This window comes from Tachyglossus aculeatus, chromosome 14 (genome assembly GCF_015852505.1).
Source record: "Tachyglossus aculeatus isolate mTacAcu1 chromosome 14, mTacAcu1.pri, whole genome shotgun sequence".
NCBI lineage: Eukaryota > Metazoa > Chordata > Mammalia > Monotremata > Tachyglossidae > Tachyglossus > Tachyglossus aculeatus.
The window spans coordinates 20,563,436-20,581,916 of NC_052079.1; the positions used below are offsets into that span (position 1 = coordinate 20,563,436).

The 18,481-nt window shown below is 49.7% G+C and overlaps 1 protein-coding gene across 1 annotated transcript in view; it reads left to right on the forward strand.

Annotated features, from left to right (window-relative positions):
• The first annotated feature begins 1,280 nt into the window (after positions 1–1,280).
• Positions 1,281–18,481, forward strand: part of RAB21 (RAB21, member RAS oncogene family) — a 30,838-nt gene continuing 13,637 nt past the window's right edge. The window contains exon 1 of the mRNA XM_038756141.1: positions 1,281–1,472. Coding sequence (XP_038612069.1) covers positions 1,281–1,472 — 192 coding nt within the window. The remainder of the gene's footprint in view (positions 1,473–18,481) is intronic.

The window sequence follows — 18,481 nt, forward strand, 5'->3', positions numbered from 1 at the left end:
CCCTGCACACAGTAGGCGCTCAATAAATCTGATTGAATGAGTGAGTGAATGAATGAGAAGGGAGGAGAGTACTTTCCAAGCGCTCAGTCCAGTGCCCTGCACACAGTAAGCGCTCAGGAAATATGAATGAGTGAATGAATGAATAGGGACGGGAGTTGCCAACTTGTACTTCCCAAGCGCTTAGTCCAGTGCTCTGCACACAGGGAGTGCTCAATAAATACGGTTGATGATGGGGGGGGGGAGGGGGAGGGTGGAGGGGGGGAGGGGGAGGGAGGGAGAGGGAGGGGGGAGGGAGGGAGAGGGAGGGGGAGAGGGAGAGAGAGAGAGGGAGGGAGAGGGACGGAGGGAGGGAGAGGGAGGGGGAGAGAGAGAGAGAGAGAGGGAGAGAGAGGGAGGGAGGGAGAGAGAGGGAGGGAGGGAGAGGGAGAGGGAGAGGGGGAGAGGGAGAGAGGGAGAGGGAGGGAGAGGGGGAGAGGGAGAGGGAGAGAGAGAGGGAGGGAGAGAGGGAGGGAGAGGGAGAGGGAGAGAGAGAGGGAGGGAGAGAGGGAGGGAGAGGGGGAGAGAGAGCGGGAGGGAGAGAGGGAGGGAGAGTGGGGGAGAGGGAGAGAGGGTGGGGGAGAGGGAGAGGGAGAGAGAGAGGGAGGGAGAGAGGGAGGGAGAGGGGGAGAGAGAGAGAGGGGGAGAGGGAGAGAGGGAGAGAGGGAGGGAGGGAGAGGGAGAGAGGGAGAGGGAGAGAGAGAGGGAGAGAGGGAGAGAGAGAGAGGGGGAGAGGGAGAGAGAGAGAGGGAGAGGGAGAGGGAGGGAGAGAGGGAGAGGGAGAGAGAGAGAGGGAGAGAGAGAGAGGGAGAGAGGGGGAGAGGGAGAGAGGGAGAGGGAGAGGGAGAGAGAGAGAGGGAGAGAGAGAGAGAGAGAGAGGGAGAGAGGGAGAGAGAGAGAGAGAGAGAGAGAGAGAGAGAGAGAGAGAGAGAGAGAGAGAGAGAGAGAGAGAGAGAGAGAGAGAGAGAGAGAGAGAGAGAGCGCATGCGCCGGGCGGGGAGCGGGATGGAGGGCAGGCGCCCTTGATGACGTCACCCGTTGTGGCCCCGCCCCTCCGTGTCTGGTCACCTGACCCCCGGCGCGTGACGTAGGAGGAAGAAGGCGCCATTAGAGGGAGTGGGCGGCCGGGCGGCCCGCAGACCCTCCTCCTCATTCCCTCCTCAGCTCCACAGGGCCGCTCCCCTCTCCGGCCTTTCCTTTATCCGTCCGTCCTTCGGGAGCCTCCCATGTGACGGGGCGGCGGGATGGCGGCGGCGGCGGCGGGAGGAGGAGGAGGAGGAGGCGGCGGCGGCGGCGGAGGAGGAGGCGGCGGCGGCGGCGGCCGGGCCTACTCGTTCAAGGTGGTGCTGCTCGGCGAGGGCTGCGTGGGCAAGACCTCCCTCGTCCTGCGCTACTGCGAGAACAAGTTCAACGACAGGCACATCACCACCCTGCAGGTCGGAGCCGGGGGGCGGGGGCCGGCCGGGGGGAGGGGGGGGCCGAGGGGCAGGGCCCGCCCTTACACTCGGTCACTTGTTGGCTAGGGGCCGTCTCTACAGGTGGCCGGCTTGGCCTTCCCAAGCGCTTAGTCCAGCGCTCTGCACACAGTAAGCGCTCAATAAGTACGATTGAATGAATTCAGTCCTATTGATTGAGCGCTCACTGCGTGCACAGCGCTGGACCGAGCGCCGGGGAACGACTTCTAGTCATTCATTCATTCAATCGTATTGATTGAGCGCTTACTGCGTGCACAGCGCTGGACCGAGCGCCGGGGAACGACTTCTAGTCATTCATTCATTCAATCGTATTGATTGAGCGCTTACTGCGTGCACAGCGCTGGACCGAGCGCCGGGGAAGGACTTCATTCATTCAGTCGTGTTGATTGAGCGCTTACTGCGTGCACAGCGCTGGACCGAGCGCCGGAGAAGGCCTTCTGGTCATTCATTCATTCAATCGTATCGATTGAGCGCTTACTGCCTGCACAGCGCTGGACCGAGCGCCGGGGAACGACTTCTAGTCATTCATTCATCCAATCGTATTGATTGAGCGCTTACTGCGTGCACAGCGCTGGACCAAGCGCCGGGGAAGGACTTCCATTCATTCATTCATTCAGTCGTATTGATTGAGCGCTTACTGCGTGCACAGCGCTGGACTAAGCGCCGGGGAAGGACTTCTAGTCATTCATTCAATCGTATTGATTGAGGGCTTACTGCGTGCACAGCAGTGGACTAAGCGCCGGGGAAGGACAAGTTGGCAACATATAGACTAGACTTCTAGACTGTGAGCCCGCTGTTGGGTAGGGACCGTCTCTCTAGGTTGCCGACTTGGACTTCCCAAGCGCTTAGTACAGTGCTCTGCACACAGTAAGCGCTCAGTAAGTGCGATTGAATGAATTCAGTCCTATTGATTGAGCACTTGCTGCGTGCACAGCGCTGGACTAAGCGCCGGAGAAGGACTTCTAGTCATTCATTCATTCAATCGTATTGATTGAGGGCTTACTGCGTGCACAGCGCTGGACCGAGCGCCGGGGAAGGACTTCTAGTCATTCATTCATTCAATCGTATTGATTGAGCGCTTACTGCGTGCACAGCGCTGGACCGAGCGCCGGGGAAGGACTTCTAGTCATTCATTCATTCAATCGTATTGATTGAGCGCTTACTGCGTGCACAGCGCTGGAGTAAGCACCGGGGAAGGACTTCTAGCCATTCATTCATTCAATCGTATTGATTGAGCGCTTACTGCGTGCACAGCGCTGGACCGAGCGCCGGGGAAGGACTTCTAGTCATTCATTCATTCAATCGTATTGATTGAGCGCTTACTGCGTGCACAGCGCTGGAGTAAGCACCGGGGAAGGACTTCTAGCCATTCATTCATTCAATCGTATTGATTGAGCGCTTACTGCGTGCACAGCACTGGACTAAGCGCCAGAGGACTTCTAGTCATTCATTCATCCAGTCGTATTGATTGAGCGCTTACTGCGTGCACACCGCTGGACTAAGCGCCGGGGAAGGACTTCTAGCCATTCATTCATTCAATCGTATTGATTGAGCGCTTACTGCATGCACAGCGCTGGACTAAGCGCCGGGGAAGGACAAGTTGGCAACATATAGACTAGATTTCTAGACTGTGAGCCCAATGTTGGGTTGGGACCGTCTCTATAGGTTGCCGACTTGGCCTTCCCAAGCGCTTAGTACAGTGCTGTGCACACAGTAAGCGCTCAATAAGTGCGATTGAATGAATTCAGACCTATTGATTGAGCGCTTACTGCGTGCACAGCACTGGACCAAGCGCCGGGGAACGACTTCTAGTCGTTCATTCATTCAGTCACATTGATTGAGCGCTTACTGCGTGCACAGTGCTGGACCAAGCGCCGGGGAAGGACTTCTAGTCATTCATTCATCTGATCGTATTGATTGAGCGCTTACTGCATGCACAGCACTGGACTAATTGCTGGGAAACGACTTCATTCATTCAGTCGTGTTGATTGAGCGCTTACTGCGTGCACAGCGCTGGACCAAGTGCCGGGGAAGGACTTTTAGTCATTCATTCATCTAATCGTATTGATTGAGCGCTTACTGTGTGCACAGCGCTGGACTAAGCGCCGCGGGAAAGACTTCTATTCGTCCATTCATTCAATCGTATTGATTGAGCACTTACTGCGTGCACAGCACTGGACTGAGCGTCGGGGAAGGACTTCTAGTCATTCATTCATTCAATCGTATTGATTGAGCGCTTAGTGCATGCACAGCACTAGACTAAGCGCTTGGGAAGGACAAGTTGGCAACATATAGACTAGACTTCTAGACTGAGCCCACTGTTGGGTAGGGACCGTCTCTCTATGTTGCCAACTTGGACTTCCCAAGAGCTTAGTACAGTGCTCTGCACGCAGTAAGCGCTCAATAAATACGATGGAATGAATGAATGAACGACAAGCAGAGAAGCAGCGTGGCTCAGTGGAAAGAACCCGGGCTTTGGAGTCAGAGGTCATGGGTTCAAATCCCGGCTCTGCCAATTGTCAGCCGGGTGACTTTGTGCAAGCCACTTCACTTCTCTGGGCCTCAGTTCTCTCATCTGTAAAATGGGGATTAAGACTGTGAGCCCTCCGTGGGACAACCTGATCACGTTGTAACCTCCCCAGCGCTTAGAACAGTGCTTTGCACACAGCGCTTAATAAATGCCATTGTTATTATTATTATTATTAAGTCGGCAACATAAGGAGACGGTCCCGACCCAACAACAGGCTCACAGTCTGGAAGAATGAGAGGACGTGGGTTCTCATCCCGGCTCCGTCCTCTCTGCCGTGTGACCATGGCCAAGTCACTTCCCTGGGCCTCAGTTTCCTCATCTGGGAAATGGGGATGGAGGCCCGGAGCCCCACGGGCCGCAGGGACCGCATCCAACCCAAAGTGCTTGTAACCATTCCAGCGCTTAGCACGGTGCCTGGCACATAGTAATAATAACAATAAGGGTTCGGTTAAGTGCTTACCATGTGCTAAGCGCTGGGGTAGATGCAAGGTCATCAGGTTGGCCCACGTGGGGCTCACAGGCTTCATCCCCGTTTTCCAGATGAGGTCACTGAGGCACAGAGAAGTGAAGTGATTTGCCCTAAACCACGCAGCTGACATAGTAAGCTCATAATAAGCACTTAAACGCCGTAACTATTATTACTATTATTATTTTAACTTGGTTTCCATGCGGCCTTCCCTTCCTATCGAATTACGTGGTGGTAATAATAATAATAATGGTATTTGCTAAGCGTTTACTATGTGCAAAGCACTGTTTTCAGCGCTGGGTAGTTAATAATAATTATAATGATGGTATTCGTTAGGCGCTTGCTATGTACCAGATATTGTTCTGACAGCCGGGGTAGATACAAGGCAATCAGGTTGGACACAGTCCCTGTCCCACGTGGGGCTCAGAGTCTCGATCCCCATTTTCCAGTTGAGGAAACTGAGGCTCAGAGAAGTGACGTGACTTGCCCAGGGTCCCACAGCAGGCAAGTGGCGGAGCCGGGATTAGAACCCACGACCTCTGACTCCCAAGCCCAGGCCATGCTGCTTAACATAGTTCATAAAGGCCGCGCTGCCCAGGAGTCGCCTCGCAAAAAACCAGGAGCGAGCTGGAGCTATTGAGGTTTTTGGCTCCTCTTGCCTTCAAAATCCAGATAAGCTCCAGAACGGAATCCTTTTGAAGTCATTGGATTGAGCTCCACGCTGGCAAAATTAGCCCCAAATCGGAAAAAATGAGTGGGTGGCGTCTGCTTGTTGTATGCAGATGGGGTGTGCGGTAATGTTAGGGCGTCCTTAGGATAAACCTTCTTTTTTTTACAGAATCAAATGACTGGTAGGGTGTGACTGATGCTGTCAGGCAAATCCTCTTGTGTGAAACGCAGAGTAGGGGCAAGATCAACTGCTGTCAGTGCAGCATGGACAGTCGATTATTGGAAACTGACAGGTGGCGGGTCAGGAATTGCTAGTCTGTCAATATCCCGCACACATCAAGGATTGGAAAGAGTTGGGGTTGAGAGGTTTAGGGAGAGTAGAGGGTCCCAAGAGCGGGGGAGCCGCGTATTTGTACGTGGGACTAGAAAAAGACAAAGATCAAAATATGTTGAAGGTGGATGAAACTAAAGATTTATTGAGCACTTATCACGTGCAGAGCCCTGAACTAAGAGCTTGGGAGAACATACTATAACAGGATTGGAAGGCACAGTCCCTGTTTACAGCGAGCTTACAGTCTAGAGGGGAAATCCCTCTGAGAACTTAATGTCGTGGTCATTGAATTCCAGGCCCATTACAACATAAAATGTTTCCCTGACTCACTAGTGAATCGAACCAGCTTTTATTACGCGATTGAAAATGCCCTTTATTCCAAGTAGCATTTCTGTGGAATAACGTTCACGTTTTGAAGGTGAAAGTCCAGCTTTCATTTCAGGCAGGGGACTTAGTGTAGAAGGAAAACCTAGGGAGAGAGGTGCAGCCGGGTAAGGGAACTTAATTGGAGGCAAACTTCCACAATCACATTCAAGAAATAACCTGGAAATATACATTTCTAGCCTGCTGCTGGAATCCTTTTCAGTGTCGGTTTCCAAATGAACAGGTAGGGTTCTGCAGCAGATGTGCGTTGAAGGAGGGGTGACTGTTTCTCTGGTGTCAGGTCGGAGCTTGAGAGTCGCGATCTAAGAATTCTCCCTCTGACTCTGCAGATTGCTCTGTCTCGGGTTACTAGCCGGTTTCCTTGTCTATAAAGGAAAATCTGCAGGTCTGCTAAGGCTTGTGTTCATCCCGGCTCCGCCACATGTCTGCTGTGTGACCTTGGGCAAGTCACTTAACTTCTCTGAGCCTCAGTTACCTCATCTGTAAGATGGGGATTAAGACTGTGAACCCCACATGGAACAACCTGATCACTTTGTATCCCCCCCAGCGCTTAGAACAGTGCCTTGCACATAGTAAGCGCTTAACAAATGCCAACATTATTATTATTATTATTATTATTTAAGAAGCACGGAATCCCTTGGAAACATTAGTCTGACCGATTTTGATTACCCCATCTTTACAGAGTAGATGGTCTCCAGTATTTAATGTCACTGTAGAAGAAACTAAGGAATTTGAGTGGTTTATAGAAGGAGCTTGCCTGCTGTGGTGATTGAGTCCAACCTACTGGTTTCACTCCTAACCACCTCAATGTGTGGTTTGTTTGGGCTTTTTAAAAATAGTATTAACTGCTGTAGGCCGGGTCCTGCATGCAGCGCCGGGGTAGATACAAGACAGTCCGGTTAGACCCAGTCCGTGTCCCACACCCTTAATCCCTATTTTATAGATGAGGTAACTGAGGCACAGGAAAGTGACTCACCCAGAGTCACACGGAAGGCCTGTGGTATAGCTGGGATTAGAACCCAGGCCCCTTGATTCCCAAGCCCATGCTTTTCCCCCCGGGCCTTGCCGCTTCTTGGCGAGTGTTCGGTGAGATGCTGTTGTGCAGAGCCCAGTACCAGGTGCTTGGCTGCAGAGCGTAAACAGTAAAAGACCTGTTCCCTGCCAAGGAACTGAAATCTAATTCATTGTCGTATTTATTGAGCGCTTACTGTGTGCAGAACACTGTAGAAAGTGCTTGGGAAGTCCAAGTCGGCAACGTATAAAGATGGTCCCTGCCCAACAACGGGCTCTCAGTCTAGAAGGGGGGAGACAGACAACAGAACAAAACATGTGGACAGGTGTCAGAGTCGTAGAACAAATAGAATTAAAGCTATATGCACATCATTAACAAAATAAATAAAATAGTAATTCTGTACAAGTAAAACAGTAATAAATCTGTACAAATATATATATGCAAGTGCTGTGGAGAGGGGAAGGAGGTGGGGCGGGGGGATGGGGAGGAGGAGAGGAAAAGGGGGGCTCAGTCTGGGAAGGCCTCCTGGAGGAGGCGAGCTCTCAGTAGGGCTTTGAAGGGAGGAAGAGAGCTAGCTTGGCGGATGTGCATATTTGTACATATTTATTACTCTATTTATTTATTTATTTTACTTGTACATATCTATTCTATTTATTTTATTTTGTTAGTATGTTTGGTTTTGTTCTCTGTCTCCCCCCTTTTAGACTGTGAGCCCACTGTTGGGTAGGGACTGTCTCTATATGTTGCCAATTTGTACTTCCCAAGCGCTTAGTACAGTGCTCTGCACATAGTAAGCGCTCAATAAATACGATTGATGATGATGATGATGATGATGATGTGCGGAGGGAGGGCGTTCCGGGCCAGGGGAACGATGTGGACTGGGGGTCGACAGCGGGACGGGCAAGAACCAGGTACAGTGAGGAGGTTAGCGGCAGAGGAAATGGAAAGAAACGAGCGGAGAAGAAACATAAAATAGGGACGGTGGTGAAATATCTATTCTTCACTGTGAAGTTGGTGCAGAATAAGTCCGTAGTGAATTGCCTTCGATAACAAATTCTGGGTAAACATTCTTTCCTCTTAAAGCAGCTGAATGCACAAACCTTTTGCACTTTGATATTCTGGGTGAAAGGTTTCAATAAGTCTATAAGGACTCGTACTGCTGACTGATTTCCCAGGCCAACTGCAGGTGCTTCCTCCGACCCCTGGGGCTGGGGGAGAAGACACTGCTGGAGGGGGAGCGGGGAGAGGGCCAGAAACCAATGAGCGCTTACTATGTGCAGAGCACTGTACTGAGCGCCCGGGAGACTACAAAATAATAGTTGGTAGTCATGTTCCCTGAAGGAGATTCTCCTCCCGCCTTGCCTACCAGGAGGGCTCCTCGAGGGCCGGGACCACGTCTGTCAATTGTGCCGTAAGGTGCTCTGCAATAAATCAATAAATCCCTCTGATTTCATGCAGCACTCACTATTCCAGGATGGGAAGTGTGGGCTTCCCGCACCTCACTTCCCTGGAGGGTGGTTCTCGGCCCCGGCGAGCCGGGATCGGTGCCTAGGAGAGAAATCTCACTTCTCAAGGTGAGGTGCACCTGCAGCTCGGTTCCCTGGGCCCCCTGCTTAGAGGAATGGACGGAGAACCCGCTACACGGATTCCGAGTAAATCTCCCCGGCAACATCAGCTACTTCTAGTTACGGTATAAAGTGATAATTGTGTCCTCAACCACTTGTAAGAGAGGGGTAGACAGCCCCCGCCGCCAAAGGGCTCGTAGTCTAAGAGGTGGGGAGAGCAGTCGTATTTTGCCCATGTTGCAGATGAGGAAACTGAGACCCAGAGTGCTGAGGTTTGTTAATAACAATAATAATAATGATGGTATTTGTTAAGCGCTTACTATGTGCAAAGCACTGTTCTAAGCGCTGGGGAGGTTACAAGGTGATCAGGTTGTCCCAGGCCCGGGGGGTGCGGCTCACAGTTTTAATCCCCATTTTACAGATGAGGTCACTGAGGCACAGAGAAGTTAAGTGACTTGTCCAATGTCACACAGCTGACAGTTGGCAGGGCCGGGATTTGAACCCATTAGCGACTTGTACTTTCCAAGCTCTTAGTACATCATCATCATCATCAATCGTATTTATTGAGCGCTTACTATGTGCAGAGCACTGTACTAAGCGCTTGGCAAGTACAAATTGGCAACAGTACAGTGCTCTGCACCCAGTAAGCGCTCAATAAATACGATTGAATGAAGTGACTTGCCCCTGGTCATCTGGTAGAGCCGGGTTTAGAATTTGGGTTTCCTGTTTTCCTTTCTACTGGCCCATTTGATCATATTTGTTGAGCACTTACTGTGTGCAGAGCACTGTACTAAGCGCTTGGAAGAGTACAATATAATAATGAATAAACGCATTCCCTGCCCACAATGAGGTCACAGTCTAGAGGCGAGGATGCAGACATTAATGTAAAAAGAATTACAGATATGTTCATAAGTGCTGTGGGGTGAGGAAAGAGGAAGGAGAGAGGGAGTAAGTCAGGGTGACCCAGAAGGGAGTGGGAGAAGAGGAAAGGGGGTGCTTAATCAGGGAAGGCCTCCTGGAGGTGTGCCTTCAGTAAAGCTTTGAAGAGGAGGGGAGTAAACTGTCTGATTTGAGGAGGGAGGGTTTTCTGGGCCAGAGGCAGGATGTGGGCGAGGGTTTGGTGGTGAGATCAAGGCACAGTGAGAAGATTGGCATCAAAGGAGCAAAATGTGCCAGCTGCGTTGGAGTGGGAGAGTAGCGAGGTGAGGTAGGAGGGGCCATGGTGATGGAGTGCTTTGAAGCCAAGGGTGAGGAAGTTTTGTTTGATGCAGAGGTGGTTGGACAACCACTGGAGGTTTTTTTGGGGTGGGGGGTGACATGTCCTGAACGGTTTTGTAGAAAAATAATCCAGGCAGCAGAGTGAAGTAGGGGCTGGAATGGGGAGAAACAGGAGGCTGGGAGGTCAGCAAGGAGGCTGATGCAGTCATCCGGGTGGGATAGGATGAGCGATTGTATTAACGTGGTAGCGGTTTCGATGGAGAGAAAAGAGTGGATATTAGCAATGTTGTGAAAGTGGGACTGACAGGATTTATCATCATCATCATCATCAATCGTATTTATTGAGCACTTACTGTGTGCAGAGCACTGTACTAAGCGCTTGGGAAGTACAAGTTGGCAACATATAGAGACAGTCCCTACCCAACAGTGGGCTCACAGTGATTTAGTGATGGAGTGAATATGTGGGTTGAATGAGAGCGGAGTCGAGAATGACACCGAGGTTACGGGCTTGTGGGACAGGAAGTTTGGTGGTGCCGTCTACGGTGATAGGGAAATCAAGGGGGAGGACAGGGTTTGGGTGGGAAGATACGGAGTTCTGTTTTGGACACGTTAAGCTTGAGTTCAAGTGTATTTATTCAGTAATATTTATTGAGCGCTTACTGTGTGCTGAGTATTATACTAAGCGCTTGGGAAGTACAAGTCGGCAACATATAGAGACAGTCCCTACCCAACAATGGGCTCACAGTCTAGAAGGGGGAGACAGACAACAAAACAAAACATGGAGACAGGTGTCAAAATCGTCAGAATAAATAGAATTATGGCTATATGCACATCATTAACAAAATTAATAGAATAGTCAATATGTACAAGTAAAATAGAGTAGTAAATCTGTCCAAATATATACAAGTGCTGTGGGGAGGGGAAGGAGGTAGGGCAGAGGAGGGGGATGGGGAGGAGGAGAGGAAATGGGGGCTCAGTCTGGGAAGGCCTCTTGGAGGAGGTGAGTTCTCAATAGGGCTTTGAAGGGAGGAAGAGAGGTAGCTTGGCAGATGTGTGGAGGGAGGGCATTCCAGGACAGGGGAAGGACGTGGACCAGGGGTCGACGGCGGGATGGACGAGAGTGAGGCACAGTGAGGAGGTTAGCGGCAGAGGAGCGGAGGGTGTGGCCTGGGCTGTAGAAGGAGAGAAGGGAGGTGAGGTAGGAGGGGGGCGATGTGATGGACAGCCTTGAAGCCCAGGGTGAGGAGTTTTTGCTTGATTCGTAGGTTGACAGGCAACCACTGGAGATTTTTGAGGAGGGGAGTAACGTGCCCAGAACGTCTCGGTAGAAAGATAATCCGGGCAGCAGAGTGAAGTATAGACTGAAGTGGGGAGAGACAGGAGGAGGATGGGAGATCAAAGAGGAGGCTGATGCAGTGATCCAGTTGGGACAGAAGGAGAGCTTGAACCAACAATAGCGGTTTGAATGGAGAGGAAAGGGCGGATCTTGGCGATGTTGTGGAGGTGAGACTGGCAGGTTTCGGTGACGGATTAGGTGTGTGGGGTGAATGAGAGAGCGGAGTCGAGGATGACACCAAGGTTGCGGGTTTGTGAGACGGGAAGGATGGTAGTGCCGTCTATAGTGATGGGAAAGTCAGGGAAATGGAAAAGAGATGACTGGAGGACATCCCAGCAGAGATGTCTTGAAGGCTGGAGGAGACCGCAGAGAGAGAGAAAGATCAGGGCTGGAGATGGAGATTCGGGTATCTTAGTACTTGAAGCCATGGGAGCGAATGAATTCTCCAAGGGAGTGGGTGTAGATGGAGAAAAGGAGGGGACCCAGAACCGAGCCTTGAGGGGCTCACACAGTTAGGGGGTGGAAGGGAGAGGAGGAGCCTGCGAAGGAGACTGAGAATGACTTTACTGCTTTCCTAATGGGAATAAATGGCCGTACATGGGGCTGGGAGTAGCTAGTGGGATTGCCTGTGATGGGAGTTAGTGTGGAGAAGGTAGGGTTTTGAGCACCGGCACGTTTGCGGTTGGGTGGATTTGAGGGAATGGAAAATTTCAGACAAAGGAAGGGGCTGAGCCATGGGGTTGTGAACAGGAGAGCTAAGTGAAAGGTACAGATAAGAAGTTGGCTTGGGATTTCTAGAATTGATTGAAACTAGTCTCACTTTGAAAACCTTTCACCCTTGACCGCAACTTCCAAGTAGGTGAACAGGGACTGCTGAGAATCTAGAAATAATGGGTGAGCGTTAGGGAAGTTTGGTGATGGTATCTTATTTTGAAACAACTTACAAAATGAAGCCTGCTCGAATCCTCTGGTACGGTTAGAAGTTGTAAAGAGTTCAATAAGTTTACCTAGTATTTATGAGCCAGATTGGCATGAACATTTTGATGAGACTGCAAATTGTCGGTAATTCTTTGGGGATGCCTCAGTTCACTGGAAAGTGGGAAACCATTAGCTTGGTATGAAAACTCCTCACAATCAATCTTAAAGGTGACATTTTGTATTTGAATAAAAGCCAAAAGCATAGGTTCTGCCATTGCTGCTTTTTAAGGAAGGACACAAAGCTGGAGAAGGCCGCTTCCTTAGGAGTGTGATGGAAAAGATTCAGCCTTTTTGGTCTGCAGAGATAAAGGCTGGGTGGGGATCTGATCAATTCATGAAGGGAGATGATACTAAAGGAGTGAATTGTTCATCAAATTGAACTATACTGATAGCTTTGAGCACTCATTGACGCTCGGTGGAGGTTAGATTGAAAGCCGAAGAAATCGCTTCACATAGGCAGTAAGCGTATCGAGTGTGCCCTAGCTGGAAAAAAAAAATCCATCAACAGTATTTTTTGAGAGTTTGCTTTTGCGCAGAACACCGTAATAAGCACTTGGGAGAATTTAGCAGAATGAGTTTCAAGGGGCTTACAGTCCAGTCCAGCTGCAGAGATACTTGTTCAGATGACTTGTAGGGAAAACAGTGACCTATAGAGAGGTATTAAATGAGTGGAGTGAGTACCTAAAGGATTTGGCTCAGTGGGAGGGGAGGACATACTGTGGCGAAATGATGGTCAGGAAGGCTTCCTGGAGGAGACCTGGTTTTTAGGGGAGATGGGGAGAATAGTGGACTGTCGGCTGTGAAGGGGAAGGTCCAGATCAGAATGTAGGGTTGATGGCGGGAGCTGTGAGAGGGAGGTACAGTGAGTAGGGGGGCAGAGCATGTGGGTTGGGTTGTAGTGAGTGAGGGGGAGAGCTAATTGAGCCCTTTAAAGCCAGGTGGTTAAGGAGTTTCTGTTTGGGCAATCACTGGAGATTTTTGAGCCGGGAGATAGCTATGTGTTCATGAAGGTGTTAGTCATTATATGAAAGATCCATGTGGGTTATTAGATAGGGCTATTAGGCTGGTAGAGTTTAATCCTCCATGGGCCATCACTCATGAATCTACTAGAGGTAAAATTGGGGGACAATGCAGGAAAGCTTCAGGAGCTTTTTCTGAGGTCAAACATCCCACTGCCTTCAAGTCTCTTGGTTACCGGTATGTCGGTACTAGGCTGGTTGGACCATTGGCCTTGATTTGGTATGAAACTATCAATCAATCGATGGAATCGATTGAGTGCTAACTGTGTGCACAGCACTGTACCAAGCACTTGGGGGAAGTTCAGTACAAGAAAATCGGTAGACAGGCTCCCTGCCCACAAGGAACTTACAGTCCGGGGGAACTTGTTAGTATTTAAAGTTATCAGTAGTGTTTATTGAGTGCTTACTTTGTGTAGAGCACTGTACTAAGCACTGGGGGGAAGGTAAAGTACAACGAAGTTGGTAGATGCACCTCCTGCCCACAAAGAGTGTACAGTCTGGTGAGGTAGTGTTCTTCAGTCAGTGGTATTTATTGAGCACTTACTGTGTGCAGAGCCCTGAACTAAGCACTTGGGAGAGTACAATGCTAGAGTTGGGAGGCACGTTTCCTGTCCCCACGAATGCCAGTATGGAGGGTCTGTCAGTGTTTTTCGGTGTTTCAACAGTGGCGCTTAACAGCAGACAGTACAAATGTTTAAGTTAGTAATATGCAGTGCCCTGCACACAGTAAGCGCTCAGTAAATAAGACTGAACAAACGACAAAGTCTGTATTCAACATGGAGATGACAACTGTGTTTCTTCTGGAGACCATTCATTCATTCATTCATTTGCAGCTGCTCATTCGTTTGCAGCTATAATTCTGAATTTCTTTTTATTCATTTTTTTTGCTCCCCTAGCCAAGATTTCCCTTTAGTGCGTGTGATTTCAAATAATTGAATTTTGATACTGAATAAGTGACAAGAGGCAGTTGAGCACTTTGTACCAATAAGATTAGTTTTTTAGTGTTTCCAGACACTCAGCTCTGCCATTCGTGTTTTCTCTGTGCTGCGGCTGGAAAGTTGCAGGGGAATTAGGGAACGTTAAGCGGCAAGAGCTTGCATGGATACATCGCAGCGGCGTCTGAAGAAAAGGTTGGCTGCATGTGGCGTTGACATCTGAATGCTACTTGCAGAGTGGGGTGGAGCAAGAAGGCAACCCCTTGTTCTGGGAGAACTGGAGGTGGAGAGAGAGACAGAGAGAGAGTGCATCAGGGGAATGAAGCCAGGTGGAAATAAAGGCACAATTATACTTCACCTCAACGCAGCTTTCAGGGAATAAATGATTGTCCCAGTTTTGAGTAACCTAAGCCCCACCTCTTTCTGGAGGGTTGGGGGGCATATTGGATTGCAGGAGTTGTCCTGTTTTATGTTCCCAACTGAAATCTGGTTACCCAGGTAACAGGTGTGGTAGGAATAGTGAGTGCTGACTATTTGTCAAGCGCTGTGCTGAGGTACAGAGTAATCAGTTTGGCACAACCCCAGTGTCAGAACCAGCCCTTCCCTTCCTGTCTAACCTTGCTGGTTTCCTGCAGCAGCCCAGCCTTCAGACTTCCCTCCTCTGTTACCAACCTACTCTCTGTATGTTGACTTCATCTGTCCTGCCACCCGCCCTCCTGGAAGTCCCACCCTCTTCATATCCTGCAGACCACCACTCTCCCCACCTTCAAAACCCTCCTAAAATCACATCTCCAAGAGGCCTTCCCAGACTAAGTCCTTTATTTCCCCATACGCCTTCCGCTCTGCATCCACCGTGCACTTGGCTGGGTTCCTTTTAAACACTCTTGACACTCACCCCAGCCCCACGGTACTTTGGTAATATTTTTATAGTCTCTTGTTTCCCCTATCCTTAATCTGTTTTAATGGCTGTCCCCCACCACCCTACCTCCCCGCCCCCTCACACGCTCCTCGTGGGTGGGGATCACATCTACCACTGTGTTGTACTTTCTCAAGCACTCAGTACGGTCTCCTGCACGCAGTAAGTAAAATCGTCCACGGAAGGGGCAGTCCACAGGTTCCTCTCCGCTCCGGATGAGCAGTCGTTGATTATAAATAGCTGCAGTTGACTCACTAATTAATAATGGTGGTGTTCTTAAGCTCTCACCATGTGCCAAGCAGCGGACCAGAGTAGGTACAAGATGATCAGTTTGGTCACGATCCCTGTTTCATACGGGGGCTCAGAGCTTAAAGAGAGGGAGCACCAAGGCTCCCCATTCTATAAACAAGGAAACTGAGGAAGAGAGAAGTGACTTGGCCAGTAGGCAAGTGACAGGAATTGAAACGCAGGTGCTCTGATTTCCAGGGCCAGTCTCTTTGCACTGAGCCGTGCTGCTCGTCAGCCGTTGGAAGGCAGGCGTCACGCTTTGGGCGCAGGCCAAAAAAAGTCAGGTGGACTGTGGTAGACCTTCCCTTCCAGGAGTGAGTGGTCTTTATTGAGCCGCTGCCAAGAGCGGGGCACCGTAGTAACTGCTTGGGAAGTTCATCGGAAGTACACGTTCCCCTCCCACAAGGAGCTTGCAGTCTAAAGGGACTCAAGGCTCAGCCATGCATGGCGATTTCAGTTATTTTGAGGTAGCATCTCAGAGCTGATCAAGATGGCACTAGTTTTTTCAGTAGTAACAGGAGAATTTAAGCACTACTGAACTCTGTAAATATATTAGCGCACCTAACCAAATGTAGTCTGGTCTCCAATTTTGCCCTTCTCCTTTCCTCTTTCATTTCCTTCGGGAAGTATGAGATTAAGGCGTAATAGTTGGATTTCACCTTGCTTTTTTCTGGGGCTTATAGCCGCAATTCAGACTTGGACCTCTGTTTGTCCCTTGCTTTATGGGGTCTACTAATTATGTTATTTTGTACTCTTCCCAAATGATTAATGCAATGCCCTGCACGCACTAAATGCTCAATGAATACCACTCATTTGATAAAATTCATTCAATCGTATTTATTGAGCTCTTACTGTGTGCAGAGCACTGTACTGAGCGCTTGATAAAATGCCATTGAGCGACTTGTACGTGACTAAACACTGCAGTCACAAAATCAGTCATAGTTATTGAACGCTTAGTGTGTTTAGAGCATTGTACTAAGGGCTTGGGAGAGAGCAATACACCAGAATAAGAGAGTTGGTAGATGTATTCCCTGCCCACAAGGAGCTTACAGTCCAGAGGGGATGTGAACCTATGATCCAGTCATTCTCAGAATTTAAACCTTTCCAGCTCAAGTCCAAAGTCCAACTTTTTCCCTATAAGACTTAAAATTGCCAAACCACTTTTGAATCTATTCAGGTTTTAAACTGTTCTTATAAGTCCTGGCCGAGGGTGCGACACAGCATCATTTCGATGGTTTCTCATGCGCAGCATTTCCATCTGAGAATCATCCTCCAGACTGTAAGCTCCTTGTGGGCAGGGAACTTGTCTCCCAACTCGAATTGAACTCTCCCAAGCTCTGCACACAGTAAGTGCTCTATAAATATGATCGATTGGGAGCTCCCTGGTTAGAAGCCAATGGATAGAAGTTTGGGGAACCATTGGGGGTGTTTCAAGAGTAGAGGAATGGGTCTTCCGTAGCATTTTCAGATGATGATCCGGGCAGCAGGATGCAGGCTGAACCGGAGAGGGAGAAAGCATGGAGCAGGTAAGCAGGCTGATGCAGTTATCCTCCCTAGTTAAGGCGATGACCGAAACAAGGAGAGAAAAAGGAGGTTATCGGGAAAGTACCTTGGAGGAGACTGGGAGGGGTGAGAAGCAGCGTGGCCCAGAGGAAAGAGCCTGGGCCCGGGGCTCAGAGAGCCTGTGTTCTGATCTCGACTCTGCCCCTTCCCTGCCGTGACCTTGGGCAAATCACTCTCTCCGCTTCAGTTTCTTCATCTGCAAAATGGGGATTCAATACCTGTTTTCCCTCCCGCTTTGACTGTGAGCCCCATGTGAGACAGAGTCTGACCTGATTATCTCTGTATCTGCCCCGGCATTGAGTATAGTGCTTGACACACGGTAAGCGCTTGCCAAATATTATGAGTCGTTGTTGCTGTTGTTGGGATGATGATGTGAAACCAGAGAGGAATGAGGTGGAGTCGACTGATGGGAAAGCCGGGAGAGGGTTTAGGGTGCTGGTGGGTTATCCGTTGGGAGATACCCAGGAGACTATTGTGAGGTAGATGAGGGGGTCACCCCCATAGAGGTGGTGGTTGAAGCTAAGAGGATGAGCTCCCCGAATATATGGAGCAAGAAGACAACCCCCAGAACGAAGCCTTTGAGGAGGAAGAAAAGCCAACGAGGAAGACGAAGAAGGAGCTGTGATGGTGGGGAGGAGAACCACGAGGAGAAGCCAAGGTTGGAAGGGGGGCGGGGGTTAACAGTATTTAGGAAACATGGCCAGGAGGAATCTTTTATTTGCTTATAAATCTCAGTTATGTTGGACCTGGTTCTGGAATGGAACCTAACAAAGATCTATAGGGAGTCTAACTAAACCAGCATCAATAAAAGTATTTCTAGCATCCCTACCTAAAGAGCACTTTTACTGAGTACAGTGTGGGCAAAGGTCAGCTCTCTGACTTACCTCTCTTAACCCCCAGAGTCACAGACTCTGCCTCCAATGGCAGTCTTAGTGTTTCCATAACACCGAGAGTGTTGTCGATGAAGGAAACCGTAAGGCTTAGCTAGTTGTTATTGCCCTCCCAGCCTCTCTGTCCCGCTTTTTTTAATCGAGCCGCTCCTCTGAGACACAGTGCCAGATTCTCTCAATTTAATCTACTCTTGTTCAGTACTTTTGCCAGCTGTGTAACTGTGCCTTTGCAAGTTTCAGGTGTTCCCCATGGTACAGCTCTGATGGGCTCCTCAAACGTGGATGTGTCGTGAACAGCTGAATCGTAGGGTACGTTCTCCCAGACATACACACAGTTTGTTAGGTTCCATTCCAGAACCAACCCCACCCGATGACCGAGGTAAGTAAAAATGACCCCGTCCCCTTTAGTTTTCCCGGGGACTCTTCCGACCTCGGGCTTCCCGGTCTTATCCGTCCCGAATGATGAGGCGGCTCCTCCGTATTTCGTTGTTGTTACTGGCATTTAAGTGCTTATTATGAGCCAGCCTCCGTGCTGGGGTACAATCTGCTCAGATTGGACACAGCCCGTGTCCCACATGAGGCTCACAGTCTTAGAACAGCGCTTAGAACAGTGCTTTGTACATAGTACGCGCTTAATAAATGCCATCATTATTATTATTATTATTTGGAGTCAGAGGTCATGGGTTCAAATCCCGGCTCCGCCAACTGTCAGCTGGGTGACTTTGGGCAAGTTACTTGACTTCTCTGGGCCTCAGTTACCTCATCTGTAAAATGGGGCTGAAGACTGTGAGCCCCTTGTGGGACAACTTGATCACCTTGTAACATTCCCAGCGCTTAGAACAGTGCTTTGCACATAGTAAGCGCTTAATA